The sequence below is a fragment of the Pogona vitticeps genome, chromosome 1 (assembly GCF_051106095.1).
Source record: "Pogona vitticeps strain Pit_001003342236 chromosome 1, PviZW2.1, whole genome shotgun sequence".
Lineage (NCBI taxonomy): Eukaryota > Metazoa > Chordata > Lepidosauria > Squamata > Agamidae > Pogona > Pogona vitticeps.
Window position 1 is genome coordinate 166,746,548 of NC_135783.1, and position 18,099 is coordinate 166,764,646.

Genomic DNA, 18,099 nt, shown 5'->3' on the forward strand with positions numbered 1-18,099 from the left:
CCACTGTAATTGATAGTGTGCAGCAGGTCTCTCCACAACCTATATTGATTGGAAGTGTGCAATGCATTCCTTGTACAGTCACAAGTTATTAGAGGCTAATTCAAGGTTACACCAGAATGCTACTCTCATCAATGTTATGACGCTTCTGATACGCCAAGACTCTCACATGTTATAAGAGGTTATACCAGAATGCTGTATTTAAAATTTATAAGATCAACCTTCCCAAGCTGCCCCTGAGCTGGCTACTCCATGGGTTCAGTACTATGGGATGGCTGAGAGGTATGCAGTAAGTGTCAATAAGCAATACAATAAACATTTTTGGTAGGAGTGTGGGATAGAAGGGCTAAGGATGCACCACTGAAAGGCTGCAGTCCATGATTCAGCACAGAAAGGTTGCAGGTCAGAATATGGCACAGAGGGGCGCTGGTTAAGGAGGGACAGCAGGGTGAGGGTGATGTATGGAAAGGCTGCTGGTGAGGATATGCCAGGAAAAGGCTGAAGGTCAGGGCATGCATGGAGGGAATGTGGGTCAGGACATGGCATGAATGGGCTGCGGTAAGGTTGAGACATGGAGGGGCTGCGATATGGCATGGAGGGGCAGACAGGTGAGGAACAAAGGGGCTGGGGGTCATGGTGTGGGAGAAATGGGCAGGTGTCAAGGTGTGACACAGAGGGGCTTCAAGTTACACTGTGGTGCAAATGGGATGGATAGTTGGAATAGGTAAAAAGTGCAGGGTGCATTATTTTTATATAGCTTCATAAGGGGCACACTTGGTTAACATTGGCTGTTTTTTACTGCGGTTCCCTGCGGGATTACCTTTTTCAACCTCAGAAAAAGATACTCACCCGCACTGCAGTTAAAAATTGTGGCACAGTAAAGCACAGCCCAGAGCACAGGCCCCGTTTGCCAGCCGCATGTCACTTGCGGCTGTGTAGGGCCAGTCACTGGGGAGTCTGCCATAGATGATCCATTTGCCAGGTGGAGAGCGGCCGGCCTGCAGGGCTGAATGCAAACAAGTGCTGGGTGCTGCTGTGCTGGTCGGACCGACCAGTGTGCACCCAGCGTAAGCATTAAATTATAATCTAGCTTTAGTGGTGGTGTGCTGCGGGTGGGGTTGGCAGATGTATTTTGGACCAGATGTATTTTGGACCAGAAGCAGAGGCTTTACTCAGTTCCCAGGTCTCTAATGTTGATGAGCCAGCTTCAGGATCGTGGACTACACCAAAATGGCCACCATGAGCACTCAAGATGTCTATCTGCTAATGTTGGTGATGGCCATTTTGTTGGTAAGTGAACCCAGTGCGCACAGTGCTGAGATAAATGTATACTGCCCCCTGCCCCTGCAACACCTCAAGGGCCACATGAGATGTCCCGGATTTGGCCTGTGGGCCTTGAGTTTGCCACATGTGGTTTAGCTTGTAGCTGACTAACAATTCCTAGCACCACCTCCTGCTCTGTGCTCTGCTGTCAAGCCAGTGTAACGGCCTTTTTGGCAGCATTGTCTGATCAAATTAGACTAGTGTTTCCTAAAGCCTTATCTGAAGAATTCTGACTGTACCTTAATTCTGACCTTGCTCTAGTCACATCCTGGCTTAAACACTGTAATTTGTTTTTCAGTGTGATGACTTATAAAACAGCAAGTTTGACGAGGTCAGACTGTGGCCACTTGAATTTGGGTGGTGCTGGGAAGCTGAGATGGTTTGATGCCATCTCTACTGGTGCAAAACAATCCTACAGCATAGGTATACTATTTGCATAGATGTGGGCATATTTCTGGGGGTAGAGTGCTTCTTTTAACCTTCAAAACTTAAAAGGCTTACTGCAGGTTAACTGACGGACGAGCCATCACCCCTATTATCTGAGATGATTTTCTGATAGCCAACTTATAAGACTGCCTAAAAGAATAATGACCTCCTGGATGCCCCACTCCCTTATCCAATGCTGTCTCACTTCATGTCTGCCATTGTAGGTATTCACTCAACTATTTTTTTATCTATAAATAGAGACAGGATTCTACCATGACAACTAAGTATTTCATACTGGCCGAGTTTAACTCTTTGATGGCATAGTTTCAATAGTTTTATTTTTCTGTTTTATACTTTATCCCAAAATGCAGCATATAAAATCTCTTAAATAAGCACTTACTACTGTAGCAAAGAGCAGCTTTTCCTTTGAAAAACAGACATGCTGGGACAGAATTGAACTCCCCTTCAGATTTGCACTCGCTTCTCTTTAAATCTTCTCCATACAATACTAGAAGACACACATGCCCAGCAACAACATACATTTTAACTCTCATTAAAGTCCTCACCGTTCCAGTGGTAGGCTTCCAGGCTTAGAACCATCATTCACCCAGCTGGTGCATTCTGGAAGCAATTACTGTACATGGAACAGTGAACCCTGCTGCCCCTTTCCTAAAGGCTCCTGCACGATTGACTCAGCAGCCAAAACTGACATTCTGATTAGCTGATCAACTTGCAATACACCCTAAATGGTATCAGTCTGCAGGAGTAAAATTCTCATAACTGTACGTACAGTAGTTTGGTATCCCGTCTCAACTAATTCCACTATAGACAGAAATTCTTGAAATTATCAGAACACACTTAAATTACTATACTTTATTACAAAACCCTTTTATTAAACAATTATTTACAATTCCTTAAACAATTACAAATCATGTTGATTATACTTCAAAGCATCTCTTAACATGTTCACATGATGAGGCTCAAAGCTCACCTGAGACTGCAGCAGATAAGCACAATTACAGTTCCTGGAATATATATACTTAAAAGCGACTCTGTAAAACTATAGAATGGCCAGAATCTTATAACTTTTTGTGTGAGTGGCCCCACTGCAGATGCAGTTTCCGAAACAAGTCAATGGCATGAGGGGGGGTCTCTTCCAATGGGGCCAGACCCAGCTTCTCTAATAGCAACTCAACAATTGTTTGAAAATGGCAGGGCACTACACCTGCAGAGTGTTATGCTCTGACATTATGAATAGGATTATCACCTCTTTCTCATTGGAAAATTAGAGCATCCCTGTTTATATGTTAAAATCTGAAAGGTGTCTGAAAGAAATTGATATCTAGTTGTTTAAAATGTAACACATGTGGTTGGAATTTGTAAACTTCCACAGTCTGAGGATTCTGTAGGGATTCAAATGCAAAGTTGGGTTTCTAGAAAACCATCCCCTGCACTGGGGTGTAGGAAGTACTGTATTTTTTGCACCATAAGACTCACTTTTTTCCCACAAAACAGGGGTGTGGAAAGTCTGTGCGTCTTATGGAGCTAAGAAAACAGATTATATTTTCCTGTTTTCTTCTCCTAAAAAATTGGTGCGTCTTATGGAAAGGTGCGTCTTATGGAGCGAAAAATACGGTAGTTTGTCAACAGTATTTTCTATAGGTGAAGCCACAAAGACTATGGGAATTGGTTAAGTTTTTCTTATGATTCTGGTACAGATGGAAGGATGTTATAGCCATGATGCTAAAAAACCCTTTCATCCATCACAAGGATCCATCACAAGCATTGATGTTCAGAATCAAGTGTTTCTACTGCAAAGTTAATTTTGTGCAAAAAACAGGTGGGAGAAATCTGAGACATGTACAGTATTATAGAAAGATGATCCTTATTCTGAGAGACTGTTAGATGCACTAGCTGTGTCTTCCTGAGTAGGAAGAAGTACTTTCAAATCTTTCAGAAGCTCAATCTGAGTATCTAGTCTTTTCCTTTTATTGATTAGCTCTTGAATTTTTTCTTCTGTTCCTGTATAAATAAAATTGATGCTTAGTATTGCCAGCAAATGCAAGGGGGAGAGAGGTTTGTTTCTAAATGACTTTTAACAGAAATTGTCTAAATGCTACCCATGAGCAACCCACCGTAAAGAAAATCCATAAAAGTAATCGAAATAAAGATTGTGAAGGCAATGTAAGAGCGGTGACAGAAGCAGATATACTTCATAACGTTGGAGTGCCAAGTCAAAACTGGTGGTAGGGCACTTGCCATCTCATTTATTCACCACTCAGTCTCCCCACTAAAAATGCTCATCATATGCATATATATACTGGGCACATAGGCATGAGGTAATGCTGAAAGGATCCACATCTTTTGCAAGATCAACCTTATATTACATCAAAGAATACTGCCTGAACATCTTCACTTATGAATCCTTTAATACCAACAGTGGTGCTAAAAGAACTTGGTTTAATACGTACCAGAATGAATAGCTGTAAGTATATTTTCAAAGATGCCGCAGTCAAAAAGTGATATTACTGTTTCTTCATATTCTGAAAGTAAATGTTACTATTATCAACAATGCTACAAAAATACATTTAGTTTTTAATTTTACACATTTCCCTTCCTCCCAAAGAATGGGGAAATACACATAATCATTAAAAACTATTTTTAACACATAATACACATAAGCTAAAGTGATGTCTTGCCCTCTTGTAAAGTCAAGCCTATAACCTCCTTTAAAGAGTCCCTCTAGTTCATATTTGGTCTTCCTCTTTTCCTGCTGCCTTCAACCTTTCCCACTGTCTTTTCGTGCATCTTGCCTTCTCACAAGGCACTGAAAGTAGGAGAGCCTCGGTTTTGTCATTTTTGCCTCCAGAGAAGGTTTAGGATGGATTTGATCTAGGACTCGCTTGTTTGTCTTTCTGGCAGTCCAGAGTATCCTAAGATCTCCAGTATCACATTTCAAACAAATGAATTATTTTCCTGGCAGCTTTCTTAACTGTTCAGCTTTCACACCATTTCCATGGTGACTGGTGTGAATGATCTTGGCCCTGGCCTCCAGAGAGACAGCTTTGCACGTGTTTATGTTTTCTAATCTCTTCATTGCTGCCCTTCCTAGTCTCGGGCTACTTCTGATTTCTTGGAAGCAGTCTATTTGGATTGATGGTTGACCAAGGTATACAACATTTTTAACAATGTCAATGTCAGCATTAAAGTTGTGTAGTTCTTCAGTAGTCATGATTTTTGTCTTCTTAATTTTTTGTGGCCCTGCTTAGACACTTTCTTCTTTCACTTTCATCAGGAGTTATTGCAAGTCATTGCTGTTTTCTGCCATGTCATCTGTGGATCTTAAATTACTGATTGTGAAGGAGAGCAGCCTAGTCTATCTGTTTTCATCCTCCATTGAAAACAGATAGGAGACAACAGCTGGTTGCGCTGTGGGAGAACTGATTAAGTTAGAAGAAGGGGAGACTGGAAGAAATAAAGCGGTGGAGATATTTCTGGCAGAGACCAGACAGGCAAGGAGAGGAGCTAGAATTGATGAGATGGGATGAAGCTGTAAAAGAGGAAGGGAGAGAGATCAAGGAGATCAGTTTGTGTGCCCTTCTACAAGGGCAGACAAACTGAAGGAATAGAAGTGAAGAGATATGGAACTATCGAACTAGTCCAAGAATTCCCGAACCTTAGAACCGGCGGAGGTCTATTGCCCGACCCCCCGAGCATCGTAGAGAAAGAGAAGATAAAGCCTAAAGTGGGATGGAGTATGATAGCAGTACCACGGTCCCAGGATATAGGGAAGAAGGTACCACCAATTACCTGCCATACATAGAGGGGAATTTGAAGCACACCTGTTGCGGGACAGTTTGTGCTGCCTTGAGCTTCCCAATGTGGCCTCAAACAGAACAAGGTCCGCTTGGGGTGATGAAGAGATGAATGAGAGGAAAAGTTCAAGTGTGTCACGTGTTAAAAGTTGTAAGTTATTACCAGAGTTGAGTTGTTTACATCCCTTTTATGCTGACAACCAAGAAGTGAAAAGGAATAAAGAAAATATGTTTAGACCGTTATTTTTGTCTCCATCGATTTTCCCACTGAAAAGATGGGTTTGCCCCCCTTAGAGAAAGAACCCAATTACACTGATGTTTCTTCTACCATTTTTAACTCCTCATCCTGAATCAAGCCTAGCTCTTCATACGAAATATTCTGTGTACAGATTGAGCAGATAAGGGAATAAAATGTATCCGCATCTGACACTTATGCCTACAGCAAACCACCTGTCTCTTCATATTCTTTCCTAAGAGTAGCTGCTTATACATAAGACACACTGAGGCACTTGATTGTCCATATGCGTAACCTGTCCCTATGTTTGACTGTCCAAACATTTCTTTCAGAACAATCCACAGCTTCTCATGATCCACACAGTCAAAGGCTTTGCTATAGGTCTATAATGCATAGACTTAATTTTATTCTGAAATTCTTATTATGAAACTCTCCAACAGCCAGTTCCTTTTCTGTATCCAGCTTGAACATCAGGCATTTATTTCCATACAAGGGAAAAGTCTTTGTTGTAACACCTTGAATATCACCTTGCTTACATGGGAAATTAAAGCAATGGTCCTGTAGTTACTGTACTCCTTGGCATTTCCTCTCTTGGAGCGTGGAATGTGTATCAAACATTTCCAGTCTATGGACCATTGTTTTATTTCCCATATTTGTTGCCATATTCTTGTTAGGATTTAAACAGATTTAGCCTCTGTGGCTTGGAATAGTTGTACCAGTATTCCATCTACCACTGATAATTTTTTCCAGTGCTTTCAGAGCAGCTTTCACTTCCCTTCTAGAACTGTAGATTCTTATTATAGGAGTCTTCATCAAAGGAATCAGTCATACTTCCCCTCCCCCTTCTGTATAGGTCTTCTATGTCCTGTTTTCACCTTCTCTTTATTTTATCTTGGTCAGATAGTGTGATGCCTACTGGTCCTTCAGCATTTGTAAGTAAGCTTAAATTTCCCTTTGCTGTTCTTTAGTCTCTTAAAGATGATCCTTCCTGCCTTCCTCTCTCTCTCTTCCTTTCTATGTCTGTCTGTCTCTCTCTGTGTGTGTGTCTTTGCAGCCAAGAGGAGAATGTTAGGCTTAAAGGTTATGTTAATCAAATGATTGTCTTTACTTTTGTTTCTAGCAGATCTAATGAGAGTGATAGTTTACACAGAGCCTGAATGGTGTGGACAGCTGTAGAGTATAACCCTCCTTTTCAACCAACACAGCCCCAGTGAGAGAGCAGTTAGTAGATATGTGGAAGACTGATATCTGAGAATGACATCTTGAATGAGAACACAAGGCTGGTAACACCTTAACTGTTTTAGTGGCATTATGTGCTGCTTTTTTGTTGCCATCTTGTGCTGCACAAGCAGTGGGAAGCTTAACAGTAGCTCTATCAAGCCTATGGCTGATGCTAATACATGCCAGGCTTATTTATTTACTTAAAGAATCCAAACCTCCACCTCATCCAAAATGGCTCTTGTGTGTGTTCTGTGTCAAATTATAGTAACTCTAATAGGACTTTCAAGGTAAGTAGTGGTTTTATCAGTTCTTCATACACACACACCAAGTATCCATGGCCAAGTGGGGATTTGAATCCTAAATCCTAGCCCGGCATTTTATAGAGGAAATCACTCCTCAGGGTGATTTCCTCTATAGAAATTTATCATGTTCTCCATGGCAAGCATTTCACTAGTTTAGACTGTATCTAGTGCTAGGAATTTGAGAAGGGATGGGTACTGTACTGCCTCATTCCCCACTCCGTTGCTTAACAGCCTTCCTTCTTGAGGCGACAAAGGTGGTATTGAGCCAGATTCTCATGGGGCACTTTAAAACTTAGGCTAAAATTGATTTCAAATTATAGCAGGCCTCACACAAGCCTGCTATAACTTGCCAGACTTTAGATCTGGAGTTCTGAAATGGAGTGGGAAGAATGATCAATGGGGTGGAACAGACCATTTCTTGATTAGGTTGGAGTTTCAGGCTGCCTGAAACTGCAGCTGATGCAAAACTGAGCAGCCCTTAGAGCACCTAGCCTGTTGGCTCATATTAAATTCTGGTGCAACTGTGCTGACTGTTTGTGCATTTCTAAACTCAGTCCAAAGTGCTGTTTTAGATCCTAAAATCCTCCAAAGTCTTGGCTAAAATTAAGGCTGCTGAGCACTACTGAGAGGTGGTGCTCTGCAAAAACATCCTTTCATCAAGCGATATATGAAAAACCACATCTGCTGCTGTTTTTAAAGATAATTTTTACAAACTTTAAAAACTTGCTTTCAGTGGCACTTTTTACATATACAGTGGTGCTTCGCTTAACGAGCGCCCTGGTTAACGACAAAATCGCATAGCGATTAGGTTTTTGCGATCGCACTGCGATGCTTTAAATGGGAAAAAATCGCTTTGTGATGATTGGTAAGCTGTTTCGCTTACCGATCTTCGCATAGCGATGTTTTCCCAACAGCTGATTGGCAGTTCCAAAATAGCCGCTGGGTAAAAAACATGGCCGCCCGCTGTGTTTTGGGACGGATTCCTCACATACCAGGGAGCGAAAATGGCCGCCGTATGGAGGATTTTCTCTTAAAGGTGAGTTTTTTGCCCATAGGAACGCATTGAAGGGGTTTCAATGCATTCCTATGGGCTTTTAAATATCGCTTAGTGATGTTTTCGGTTAGCGGCAATTTTTGCTGCACCGATTAACATCGCTAAGCGAGGCACCACTGTATTGCTATGTTTGTTGTTTAGTCGTTGTGTCCAACTCTTCGTGACCCCATGGACCAGAGCATGCCAGGCCCGCCTGAGTTGGGACAAATTCATGTTGGTACCTTCGGTGACACTGTCCAACCATCTCATCCTCTGTCGTTCCCTTCTCTTCTTGCCTTCACACTGTCCCAGCATCAGGGTCTTTTCCAGGGAGTCTTCTCTCCCTGGTAGCTATATTGCTATAGCTACCAGTTTATTTTAATTCAGCTCTAACAATAGTAATTGTATGAGCCTGTCATTGTTCTACATTTGTATGTTTATGTTATAGTCTTCAAAGGCTACTAAGAAGTGTATTCAATAAAAATAATAAATACTCATCCAGATATAATAAGGGAATGTCACAGCCACAGGCATGAAACTAAAAGTGATACCAGCACTATTTCTCATAGATATTGTGAACAACTGATGGAGAGAAGAAATTGCACCAGAAACTTCTTTCATATGGGACATTACATATTGCCCAAAAATAATAACTGAATTATTAACTGTGCTCACGACCTGGGGTTCAAATCCCAGGTAGCCGGCTCAAGGTTGACTCAGCCTTCCATCCTTCTGAGGTCGGTAAAATGAGTACCCAGCTTGCTGCGGGGGGGCAATGTGTAGCCTGTATAATTAAAAATTGTAAACCGCCCGGAGAGTGCTTGTAGCACTATGGGGCGGTATATAAGTCCAATAAATAAATAAAATAAATAAATATGCATCCACACAATTCCTCCATGTAAATTATCTTTCTCTTAATCATTTATTTGACTAAATTACCAGAACACACTTAAACATCAAATAATTCATATTTGAACTACTTGTTTTGCTTTCACAGGATATTTCATGTAAAATATAAGAACCAAGAACAAGTATCTTCATCATAGAAGGGTGTGTGCCAAGTAAGTGCGAAGTCCAATGTAATCTATAAAGCTTCATATTGTTTTGTTGTTATTATACATGCTAAAACAAACAACAGATATGTGACTATGAAAATAATCATTCTGAAGCTGATTAAAGCAGCATGTTTGGGAGAAAACTTAATAATATCCTAAAAACCACTTGGGCAACAACTCATGCTGGAATTCTAGATTTGTGTATATCTTTGTGCTTTTTAATGCGATATATGGTTTTCCATTTTTTTCTTCTTACGCGTAATCCAATGTAATCCAAAGCATTTATTTTAAATTTGGCTGTGTAGCATACCTCTAAGAGAAAAATGCTGTTTTTCAGCATTTAGTTTAACAAAATCCATATGTGTTTACCATTTTAAACAATGATACACAATCTGCATAGGGCTAAAGTGGGAAATGAGATATAAATAAATATACTAGTCCTACCATGTGCCCTCCATTAACTCAACTCATGGATCATTTGCATTTCATAAAGCTTTTAGCACCCTACACACATAATAGAAGCACAACTTTTAAAATTGTGTTAAAATAATGTCAAAGTAGGTTTAGAAGTTTGTTTTATATAAAATGGATGAGAAAAAAAATACATTTCTATCTCCCTGGTGCAACTAGAGGATTCAGTCCCAGCTATAATTGTCTTTCTAAACTAAATTGCTAGGGAGGGATTACAGGGTGCATAATAGTCTGCATACCCCGATTAGAAGAAAAGTTTAATGTGGCTAAACTTTGTACAACGCTCCTGCAGAGTTTCACTCTTACCAAGACATGTATGTGCACAATGCAGATTGTTTTAACTGGGAAACTTGTCAGGACAAGTATAGATTAAAAATACCAGTGGAAAAGAAAGAGCCTAAGGTCTCAAAGCCAGAAACCACATAAAAAAGCACACAGTATGCCTACCACTTAACAGTTCTGGGATGGAACATCTTTCTATATTGATCATCATAGAATTGTTGCAGGGTTGGGAGGTCTTGTAGTCCAAGGGAGGTCTTGTAGTCCAACCCCCTGCCCAAGGCAGGAGAGCTCATACCATCCCAGACAGATGGTTGTCCATTTTTTTCTTGAAAAGCTCCAGTGATGGGGCACCCACAACATCAGTGGAACAAGGTGTTCCACTGCTTAATGGTTCTCACTGTCAGGAAATTCCTCCTTCCAGGGAGGAAGCTCTGACAAGTTTCCACCTATTGGTTCTTTTCCTACCCTTGGTGCAATGAAGAATAAATTGATGCCCTCTTCCCTCTGGCAACCCTTCAGATATTGCAAGACTGCTATCATGTTTCCCCTCAGTCTTCTCTTCGTTAAACTAAACATACCTAGTTCTTTTAGTCTTTCTTCATAGGATTTGGCCTCCAGTCCTCTTAAAAAGCGTCCTGCTTCAAGCACTCTCTGGGCGGTTTACAAGTTAATTATGCAGGCTACACATTGCCCCCCCCAAGCAAGCTGGGTACTCATTTTACCGACCTCGGAAAGATAGAAGGCTGAGTCAACCTTGAGTCGGCTACGTGGGATTGAACCCCAGGTCGTGAGCACAGTTTTGGCTGCAGTACAGCGGTTTAACCACTGCGCCACGAGGCTTCACCCTTGTTGCTCTTCTCTGCATCCCTTCCAGGCCCTCAACATCTTTTTGTATTGTGGTGACCAGTACTGCACACAGCCCTCCAAGTACGGCCTCACTAGCGTGGCATAGAGTGGTACTATCACTTTCCGTGATCTTGATGCTATCCCCCTGTCGATGCAGCTTAGGATTGTGTTGGCTTTCTTGGCAGCTGGAGAACGAAATCCCTCTCACAGGTACTACTGTCGAGCCAGGTACCACCTATCCTGTACCTGTGCATCTGGTTTCTTCTGCCTAAGTGCAGGACCTTACTTTTCCTACCACTGAACTGCATCAGATAGGGCTCAATGTTCAAGTCTGTCTATCTTCCAAAGTATTAGCAATTCTGGTTGTTGTGGGTTTTTTGGGCTCATTGGCCATGTTCTGAAGGTTGTTCTTCCTAATGTTTCGGCAGTCTCTGTGGCTGGCATCTTCAGAGGACAGCACTATTAGCAATTCTCCCAGCTTTGCGTCATCAGGAAATTTGATGAGTGCTCCTTCAATCCCCTCATCCAGGTCATTTACGAAGATGTTGAAGAAGACTTGGCCCAAGACAGAACCCTGTTTGCCTGAGATCGAGGGAGACTTGATAAGACTCAGTTGGTGAGTCTTATCAAGTCTCTTTGTGCTGACTTCATTTTCTAAGCGGAAATCACTGCCTTAGCCCCCAAGAATCCAGGATTCAGCCACAAAATCCTGCTAGCCTGTGAATTCCTGTTCACCTGGGTTTCCGGCCAGGATCTTTTTTAATCTATTCTCTCTTTTGATCCTTGCCCCCAAAATTCCCTCATATCATTCCAACACTCCCCAGCTTCAAGATAGTCTAATAAGACTCAGGAGAGGTAGTCTGTGTCACTCCTAATCTATTTCTGGGAGAATTTCCCCCACATATTGGTGGGTCCCCAATTTATTCCTCCTTCCTCTCTTACTCTCTGTGCATGTGTTTGTGTATCATGCATATGCGTGTGGCTAAGGAAAAGATATTTCCTTTACTTTCTCTTCCTAGCCTTGTAGTACCTCTGCAAATAGTCTGTTCAGGTAGTACAGATCTTTGCAATGCAGTCAGAATCTCAGAACCCTCATAACCCTGCGAGTTTGCTTCTTTTGAAAAAAAAATTCCCCACATTCATTATATATTCTATTGTATAACCTTTGCTATTTCCCAATATAATCATTGTATATTATTTTAATTCTGGTTGTTCAATAAAGTTCCCTTTAAGAATAGCTCAGTGTGAGTGTGTTATACTCAGCCCTGTCATCTCTATCATGATGCAATATCATCATAACTAAAAAATCACTTACGGACTTTTCACTAAATAAGTGAGTTCATGCATATGCCTGAGAGCATACCTTGGTAACACAGGGTCCAAAAGCTTAAAGCAGCAATGGACCTGCACAGATGTCAACTTCAAACTCTGTGCAGTACCTGCTTCAGAGGTATTGTCATCCATCAGCTTTTCTTGTGCCAGATGAAGAGTGTCTAGCATTTCTTCAAAGATTTCATCAAGAAGTCCAGCCTGTTTACACTTCCTTACAAAATCTGTTCTTACTAGAGGGGAGGGGGAGAGGGAAGGAGAAGGAGAGAGAAATGCATTCTTACTGAAACAGTTTTCTAGGTCAACATGATACTGTGAAATTCTCTTTAATAACAGTGACATTTCTTTCCAAGGAACGTAATCAGAAGCCCAATGTCAAGGAAGAGAGACTCTAAATAAGCAGTGTCTCCATGAAGACCTTTTGTTGTTGTTTCTAACTAAAGTAACGTATCTAACAGATAGCCAGTGATAATCATGTGCCAGGCTAAATTTCCATTTCTTTAGATTGCTTCATGGCTACTGAATGATGAATGTGAGTGAAAGCAGCATGGGCCACACTATCTAAGTAAAAAAAAAGATTGCAAAGAACCTGATAGCATCCTCTGGGAAAAAAAGCTAAATGCCACTGTGGGGACAGAACACTGGATGAGAAAGTCCATTTGATTAATCAATGATGGCTTGTCATGATCTCATTAAAACTAGCTTCCCTGATGGTCTATTGGTTAGGATTTTGCACTCTCATTGCCGCAGTCCTGGTTCAATTCCTGGTCAAGGAAAGGTAGTTTTGAAGTGCTGGACAGCTCAGTGGCTTAGGTCTCTGGCTGTGGAGCCAGAGGTTGGGAGTTCAATTCCCTGCTTGTGTCTCCTTGAGAGGGGCTGGACCTGATAATCCATGGGTCCCTTCCAGCTCTGCAGATCAAAGGTTATGGTTATTAATATTATTCAGAAACACCAGGCACAGTCAATCAAAATTATAAAAACATTGACTGATATTATATAACAGATACAAGTTTTAACCAAAACGAGATTGATTTTATAATATTGACATTTTAAAACTCTATTCCATCTAGTTTTTGGATCTTGCCACGGTGTATAGACAGAGCTGCACATTTGTCAATTCCAAATTTCATTTGGATATGTTTACTAAATGTGTTTAGCAGTGATTCTATCTCTATGGAACTTTTTGCATATAGTTTTAGGTAGTCCGTGTATAACAGATGATTGATTTTTCCTGCTTGTTCTGAAATATGGTAGCCCAAAATGATAGGCAATGATTCTGCTGTGTTTAGCAAGGAATTTTTTTCCTAGTTATGCTGGTGGCTGAACTGGCAACAAGCCTTCCACAAGAGTTGCAGAGTTGGAATGGTTTTCCAGTCCAGTCTCCTGCTGAAGCATGGAATCACATCTAATATGTCCCAGATAGATGACCATGCATACCCAATGAAGCCTCCAATGAAGCTTCCAATGAAGGTTTGGTCCATCAGCTTCTAATGTCCTTTTCACTGTTTAACAGCTCTTACCTGCAGGAAGTACTTACTAGATTTTAATCAAAATCTGCTTTTCCTCTCCCAATTCCCTACTTTTTAATTTAGATAATTTATTGCTATTATGTGGGGGTATTTTTTTCTTTTATCTATATGTACGCTTCAGGTTTTTTAAAATAATTCAAACACAATTTTAAAAAGGAATTTACAAAAATAAAAATTCTGGGTCTCAATGTGGTATGGATGTTTTTAGAGAGGGAAAGATTTAAGTTCCATCTAAACATGAATTTGCACAGTTGTTTATTTCTCAGGAGTGGAGATGTAATAAATGTTTTGCATTTCAATTTGATATGCTCAAATTAAAACGGGAAATATCTCCATATTATTCATTGGTGGAACTCAAACAAAGGAGATTATAACTACAGCCATCTTTCTGATCTGAACAAGCTACAGTCATACATAATAAAGTCATACCTTTATGTCGGTCCTGTTTTTCCCTGAGGACTTTTAAGTTTCCTTCTGAAATGTTGTCTTTTTTACTCTGTCAATATATATTAAAAAATGACAGAATTATCACCATTGTTCAGTATTCTAATAGTAATGATAATATTTTCCAAATATAACCACTCGACCGTATTTGCCAGCGTACAAGACAACTTTTTTGGCCCAAAAAACATGCCTCCAAGTGGGGGGGTCGTGTTGTACTTCATTTGGGCCAGGAAGGAGCTGCCGCCGAGTGAGTGACGTGGGGCCGCGCTGGCCGGAGAGGAAGGCGGGCAGGCAGGCAGGCAGTCGGTCCGGACGGAGGGAAGCAGAGCCGGCCATGCCTGAGTGGCCAGAGCCCGCTGCCCCGCGCTGCTGAGCCCGCTCACCACTGGAGAGCTGCTTGTCCTTCCCCTCCTCCTCCGCCACCGCCCGCTTCCCTTTCCTTCTCGCCCTCGCAGCTGAGCCAGCTTGCCCGCTCGCCCTCGCGCCACCAGAGAGCTGCTTCTCCTTCCCTCCTCCTCCGTCCACTCGCTTCCCTTTCCTTCTCGCCCTCCTCGTCGCCGGACATGAACTTCTAGGCAAAACCCTGGGCAGCCGCAGCAGAGCCCTCCACTCTATATTTTGAGTGGAAATGTTGGGGGGTCGTCTAATACCCCCAATCGGCAAATACGGTATTTGTTTGCTTATTATATCACATCCTGGGTACATCAGAGTACCCCTCACTTCTCCATTTTATCCTCTTATGAGGTAGATTAAATGAAGGACTGAAATGATGATGACTCGGCAAGCTTCATGTGACCAAATCATCCAGCAAACTTCATAACTAAGTGGGAATTTGGCCCTTCCAAATGTTTTAAGAGAATATCTAAATTACCAAGAAACTGGTAATTTCCCACCCTCACTACAAGATAAGATGTTTTGTTATAAAATACTATATGAAGAGGTAACATGACATGGACTGACTCAAGGAAGCAGAAATCTTTAGTTTGCAAGATATAAACAGGGCTGTTAAAGACAGGCTCACCCGGAAATCAGTAATTCATAGTGAATATAAATTGGAAGTAACTTGGCAACACATATCTTGGATTGAAAATCACCTTTCCTCAGATGGAAGTTTCTATCATTGCAAAAGACTGTGATGGCTGAAGATGGCTCCCCTCTGACTGGGGGAGGGGGGAGAATTCCCCCTTACATGCATACTATTAAACAGTGACTCCCAACCCTCCTCTGTGTAGCACTTAGGAAAGCAGGGAAATCTACTTCTGCCTGCTGAGCTGCATGGACCAAAGCCTGGGTCTAACCCCATGGAAGCCACTGTGCTTATGCACTTCACTCATGCAAGCAGTATCACTTTTGGAGGCAAATTATGGGCCATTAGTTCCAAAGATTTAGTACTTGTATATTGGTAGCAGTATACAAAATGTTATGTAGCAAGAGTGGTAGTTTTTAATCAGAAAGTAATACAGACCTATCATTTTAGATATGTTAAGAACTTAAATTTAGAATTCTGCTTTACAAAGCAATTTGACATATGAGGCCATATAGGCCAAATGCTATGAAGAAGCTGCTCAAAAACATGATCTTTGGAGGATTTTTAAATGATTTTCCTTGAAGTCTTAGACAATGAACAGGCAGTAATTGTTTATCTCTCCATTACCATTTTGTTTCTAGCAGAGGAAGGTTTCATTAGGATTTGGGGCTTGCTTCTCTTATTGTCTTCATCTAGAAATCAAAGTCAACAGATTGAATATAATCAATGTACTTTATCATAAAATTTCTTACAGTATTTCAATAAGTATGTGTAATCCACACTAAAGAAGCAGACAAGAAAACCACCAGCTTTATAATATTTTGGGAAAGCTTAATCACATCAATATAAATTTAAATTTATTACAATTTATGTAATATATAATAAAAATTGATGTACAGTGGTGCCTCGCACAACGATTGCTTCATACAATGATGAATTCACACAGCGATGGGTTTTTTTGAGGAATTTCCCCCATCGTTTAACGATGTTCTCTATGGGGGAATTTCACTTAACGATGTCCCTTTTTGCTCATTTAAAAGTGTCTTAAAATGATTGAAACCTGTTTTAAATGCTTGGATTCCATAGTGCACCTTGTGAAACATGTGCAGATTTAATTTGGTTTTGTTCTGAGTCTTCATTAATTTTTGGTGATTTTTTTATTTTCCCCATTTAAATCAATTGAATGGACAGTTCAATGCATTTAAATAGGGAAAACAAAAAATCACCAAAAATTAATGAAGACTCAGAACAACACCAAATTAAGTTTGCATAGGGTTCAGGAGGTGGGCTAACGATTGCAAGCATTTAAAACCTGTTCCAAACATTGTAAGGCACTTTTAAATGAGCGAAAATGGACATTGCAAAGAGCTTCAAAAGCAGGAAAACGGAGATCAAAGAGCCCTTTCCGATGTCCGTTTTCGCTCATTTTTAAGGGTCTTACAATGTTTGGAACATGTTTTAAATGCTTGCAATCGTTAGCTCACCTCCTGAACCCTATGCAAACTTAATTTGGTGTTGTTCTGAGTCGTCTTTAATTTTTGGTGATTTTTTGAATTTTCTCTCATTGGAATGCATTGAACTTTCCGTCCAATGCATTCCAATGAGAGAAAATTCAAAAAATCACCAAAAATTAAAGACGACTCAGAACAACACCAAATTAAGTTAGCATAGGGTTCAGGAGGTGGGCTAACGAATGCAAGCATTTAAAACCTGTTCCAAACATTGTAAGGCACTTTTAAATGAGCAAAAACGGACTTCGCAAAGCCATTGAAATGTATTGAGTCGGCTTCAATACATTCCAGTGGAGGAAACATTGTTTCACTCAACAATGTTTCCTATGGGTTTTTTCACTTAAAGACGGCAATCTGTTCCAATTGGAACAGATTAACCGGTTTTCAATGCATTCCTATGGGAAATGGTGTTTCACAGAACGATGTTTCACACAACGTTGATTTTTTTTGGAACCAATTAACATCGTTGTGTGAGGCACCACTGTAATTGAGTAAGCCTCCCTGAAATGTCCCAGGGTATGTTATAACTTTAAAGAAAAATCCAAAACAAAATAACTGTATCAGCAAGGGCTCAGAAACACTTATTAAATTCAAATGATCACAAAACTGTGATTTAAACATATTACATCAAAATCTCTTCCTTTCTATGTTAATTAAATTACATGTACATTTCTATGCATATTTACTGCAGTTTAATCCAGATATTGTTGGTACTCCCATGCTTTCTCCTCCCCACTTCCAAAATCATGTTAAACAACTACCCATGTTCTCAACTCCAACCTTAAAAAGAAATTATGATATAGTTTTTGTTTTGCTACCATGTCACTTTTTTGCCATGAAACACCGAAACTACACTGAAATATTTCTAACATTCTGATTTATTGATTAAGCATCCTTCAGTCTCGAGAGACTATGGTAACTAACATTCTAGTCATAAAGTAATCAAAGTATTTCCAGGGTATTTTTGACCAGGAAAAAATCACTTCTCAGGAGGTCACAAGAAAACATGAAAAGCCATGTTGAATCAGGTCAAAAGCCTACTGATCTCCTGAAAAGCCAAAAGAAGCAAAGAAAAAGACACCTGCTTTCAAACATGGGTTTCAATTCCAATAGAATTCTAATGCACAACTGGAATTTTATCCAAGGCTGGGAGTGTAAAAAACAAATATGCTTTGGCATTGCTTCCAGAAACAAAAAACTGAAAAGGGACACAAAGCAGTGACCGAGCCCATGCCTCCCAGGCAGAGTCTGGC

General features: G+C 40.6%; 1 protein-coding gene across 16 annotated transcripts in view; it reads right to left on the bottom strand.

Annotated features, from left to right (window-relative positions):
* Positions 1-18,099, bottom strand: part of PHF11 (PHD finger protein 11) — a 47,953-nt gene that overhangs the window by 14,303 nt on the left and 15,551 nt on the right. For 7 of the 16 annotated variants that reach the window (XR_013537685.1, XR_013537684.1, XR_012085061.2 and 4 more), the window contains exons 6-9: positions 15,963-16,027; positions 14,294-14,360; positions 12,446-12,568; positions 4,218-4,289 (exon numbers count right to left, since the gene is read on the bottom strand). Coding sequence is in view for 6 of the 16 variants with exons in the window: in XM_020796726.3 (XP_020652385.1) it covers positions 3,632-3,768; positions 4,218-4,289; positions 12,446-12,568; positions 14,294-14,360; positions 15,963-16,027 (464 nt within the window). In the remaining 10 variants the exon portion in view is untranslated. Of the gene's footprint in view, positions 1-3,417; positions 3,769-4,217; positions 4,290-12,369; positions 12,569-14,293; positions 14,361-15,962; positions 16,028-18,099 lie in introns of those variants that run through there. The other 9 variants (XM_020796726.3, XM_078378345.1, XM_020796729.3 and 6 more) reach the window with 3 other exon arrangements.